This window comes from Anneissia japonica, unplaced genomic scaffold (genome assembly GCF_011630105.1).
Source record: "Anneissia japonica isolate Jap-2015-1 unplaced genomic scaffold, ASM1163010v1 scaffold287867_len1003013_cov215, whole genome shotgun sequence".
Lineage (NCBI taxonomy): Eukaryota > Metazoa > Echinodermata > Crinoidea > Comatulida > Comatulidae > Anneissia > Anneissia japonica.
In genome coordinates, this window is record NW_022684320.1 from 269,126 (window position 1) to 273,295 (window position 4,170).

Genomic DNA, 4,170 nt, shown 5'->3' on the forward strand with positions numbered 1-4,170 from the left:
TGCTATTAGAAAATTAGAATTTTGAAGAACATAAAATTCATTAAAACACACTTCAAATGTCGGGAAAGCTCAATTCCCGCCATCTAGGAATCAAAATTTTCCCGGGGGAGAACCCCCGGACCACACTTTCTTTTTGGGATTTATCGGTTCATGGAAAAAAGAATACGCATGCAACTACTCATTTGTTAATGTATGTATACACACATAAAATAAAAAATGAGAAAAATTTACCTGACCTTTTTAAAGAGGGGAAAACCTTGAATTTTGAAGAACTTTAAAAGTCATTAAAAGACATTTCAGAAGTCAGGTAAGCTCATCTCCCGCCATCTAGAAATCGAAATTTTTCCGGGGAACCCGGACCCTTTATCTTTGGAGTTCATTGATCAATTTAATCATTTTCAAGGGGGGTGGGGACCTTGAATTTTGAAGAATTTAAAAGTCATTAAAAGACACCACAGAAGTCGGGGAAGCTCATTTCCCGCCACCCAGGAATCAAAATTTTCACGGGGAAGAACCACAGGACCTCCCCCCACACCCCGCCACCTTTCTTTTTGGGATTTATCGATTCATGGAAAATTCGTATGCAACTACTCGTTTTTTTTTTAAATTGTTATGTATGTATAACACATAAGCCCTATTTACTGTAATAACAATGGGAAAAAATTACCAGACCGTTTTCAAGATGGGAAAACCTTGAATTTTGAAGAACATAAAAGTAATTAAAAGACACCTCAGAAGTCGGGAAAGCTCATTTCCCGCCATCTAGAAATCGAAAGAAAAAGAAAGGAAAAAGGAAAAGAGAAGAGAAAAATAACGACAAGAATAAAAAGGAAGATATAATGAACAGATATCACAATACCCCTGCCTGCAACCCATTCTCCACTTCAAAAAGTGTCCATAGCGCATTTGATCTAAGCCGCCAGGTATTCTCCGCAGTGGTATACACCGTAATCACCAGGGGACAAGGGGAAAATATCCATCTGTGGAAAGTCTTTCCCCATTGAATGCCCTTTTCACCCGGGAAAGTGCCTGAAAATCTCAAATTTTAAATCGCATATTTTGTTGAGGTAGACTAATTTCCTCTAAAAATTGCACATTTTAGGGAGTTTTGATCAATTCCGACGAAATTAGAATTTTTAAAACAAACGTTTTTCATGTTAAAGCTTTTGCTTGCTCCCCTTTGCCTGTTATAACACATAGTCCCAAACTCAAGAAAGAAAATTTAAGATAGATCGTTTTACCTATTAAAGAAGGGCCTCAATGTGTAATGATGTTGAAAGAATATGTTTGTAATAAATAAAGCCATAAGGAAAATGCTTATATTCAGTTTAAAAAAACGAGTGTGGCCATATATAACATAAGAGCATTTCTTGTTGAGGTAGGCCAATTTCCTTTAAAAATTGCACATTTTAGGGAGTTTTGATCAATTCCGACGAAATTAGAATTAAAAAAACAAACATTTTTCACGCGCTTCTCGCGCACTTTTTAATGTTAAAGCTTGTGCTTGCTCTCCTTTTCTTTCTAGGTTATAACACATAGTCCCAAACTCAAGAAAGAAAATTTAAGATAGGTCTAGATCGTTTTACCTAAATGGAGGGCCTCAATGTGTTATGATGTTGAAAGAATATGTTTGTAATAAATAAAGACATAAGGAAAATGCTTATATTCAGTTTTAAAAAAACGAGTGTGCCCATATATAACATAAGAGCATTTCTTGTTGAGGTAGGCCAATTTCCTCTAAAAATTGCACAATTAGGGAGTTTTTATCAATTCCGACGAAATTAGAAAAAAAAAAAAACAAACATTTGTTAGGCTTAAAGCTTGTGCTTGCCCTCCTTTGCCTTCTAAGTTATTTAAAAACATACCGTACCGTAAATAGTCCCAAAACTTGAGAAAGAAAATTTAAGATAAATCGTTTTACCTAAAAGAAGGGCCTCAATGTGTAATGATGGTGAAAGAATAGGCCTATGAATTTTAATAAATAAAACCACGATGAAAATGCTTATATTTAGTTTCAAACACACACGTGTGCCCTATATTAATAATAAAATAAGCCATGTCGTATTGTTTTCTATATGGGGTGGGGTATCACACGAAGTCATAAATTACTAACTGGGAAAATTATTACCTTCGCCCCCCCCCCCCTCTAGATGTGTATAAGAGACAGCAATTGCTATTGTTAGTGCCCCCCCCCACTTTGAAAAACGTTCCGCCGGCCCTGACATGCTTCGTGTCCAACAAGAAACTCCTTCACAGACAGCTCTCAGAGAAGCAAACAGAAGAGTTAAAAGACCAGCGAGGAAACCTATAGAAATCAACTTTGCTAGGAAACATAAATAAAGAAACAGAAAATTTCACAGACGGGTCAATAGACAGTTTCGCTGAAGACCGCACAGGCTGACGAGAGAAAGGTGAAACGCGCTATGTCGGAAGACGAAAGGCGTTACGAAATAAACAAAATTACACTAATGAGTTACACAAAAGTCGTATGAGGCGTTTTTCAGTATTTTCATATGAATTACATACGACATATAAGTGCCAATAATGACCTATTATTGATTGACGTGTGACTGAAAGGTAGAGTCAATGGTTAACCGAGACCCAGAGTTGTATGTTCATCAGGGTCCCAATGAAATACAGCCTGACGATATGGTAACTATCTCAAAAAGTGACATGGTACAGATCACTTCACGTTTCATGCATGTATATAATGTGTATAGTAAATACAATACAGTTTTGTATATACCTCAAAAATAAAATATTTATTGTACGAGCACCTCCGACCATAGCTGATTATATATTGCCTTATGTTGAGCTTGGTCCAAAGTACAATAAAAACATTGAGACAGATACATAACTATGTTTGATTGATTATACTTATATACGACTGCCTATGCAGCAACTATATTTTATTGGAAAATATGTATATAAACATGTTAATATATTTATATGTATGTATGTATTTATGTAGGCCATATATATAATTTGAAAACATAATACTGTACATACGCGGCAATGCACAGGTCGGGCCTTTAGTATTGCCTTTACATATACATCCACGTTGACTATCACAACTTGCTCCATTCATACAATTACTGCACGATTCACGGCAGTCGGGTCCATAATAGCCTTTAGAACATGCTAAAATGAGAAGAAATATTAATAATAAATAATAATAATAATAATAATAATAATAATAATAATAATAATAATAATAATGTGTTATAAGATAATAATAAGAATGCATAGCTGATTGGAACTAGTGTGAGTAAGATGCAGGTATTTGTTATGGTGTACACTATCTTACTGCTAAAAACCTAGACCGTCATTAAAAAAATATACAAGACAGGTTATTGTACAAACAACGTATATTTAGCCGGTATAGCGCCTATTACAATCCGTAAAGTTTTGAGGGCGTACAATACGCGAATCATAAACTAGTAGTAGTAGTAGCAGTAGTAGTAGTAGTAGTAGTAGTGGTAGTAATAGTAGTTCACTATACAATCGATAAACCTACGCTCATCACAGCCAGGGCCAGTAAATCCACTGCCACATTTGCAGCCAAACGCATTGTCCTTACAGTATTGCCACTTACAGCCATCATCAGGGCAGCTTTGGTGGCAGTTTGCACCATATCTGTTGAGTGGGCAAGCTAAATATAACGAAAACATATTAATATTACAACAAAGCCACTCTTCGGTCTATACATAATATAATATGTAGTGTATATACTGTCTCTTATACACATCTAGATGTGTATAAGAGACAGGTATATGCCAGGCTCCTTAGGAGGAATTTTTTTTGTTTTTATATATGTTGTACAATCAGTTCTACAACACTACAAAAATAATTTTCCTCTGAAGAATAGCTTTAAATTTGAATATAATTTTCTTTTTTTCTCCATTTCTGGCACTGACTTCTGTGAGACAATTGATAATAAAGCAAAACACAGGGGCGGATCTGGGTTCAATTTTAGGGGAGGGGGTCAAAATGTTTCCAAACCCACAAAATGAAAGGGGGTGCGGGAAAATTTTGATTCCTAGATGGCGGGAAATGAGTTTTCCTGACTTCTGCGGTGTCTTTTAATAACTTTTAAGTTTTTCAAACTTCAACGTTTACCCCCTCTTGAAAACGGTCAGGTAAATTTTCTCATTCTTATTACAGTAAAAG

At 35.5% G+C, this 4,170-nt stretch overlaps 1 protein-coding gene across 1 annotated transcript in view; it reads right to left on the minus strand.

Annotated features, from left to right (window-relative positions):
- LOC117104380 (tyrosine-protein kinase receptor Tie-1-like) overlaps positions 1-4,170 on the minus strand; it is a 37,503-nt gene that overhangs the window by 19,488 nt on the left and 13,845 nt on the right. Inside the window, exons 5-6 of the mRNA XM_033245206.1 lie at positions 3,518-3,652; positions 3,010-3,141 (exon numbers count right to left, since the gene is read on the minus strand). Coding sequence (XP_033101097.1) covers positions 3,010-3,141; positions 3,518-3,652 — 267 coding nt within the window. The remainder of the gene's footprint in view (positions 1-3,009; positions 3,142-3,517; positions 3,653-4,170) is intronic.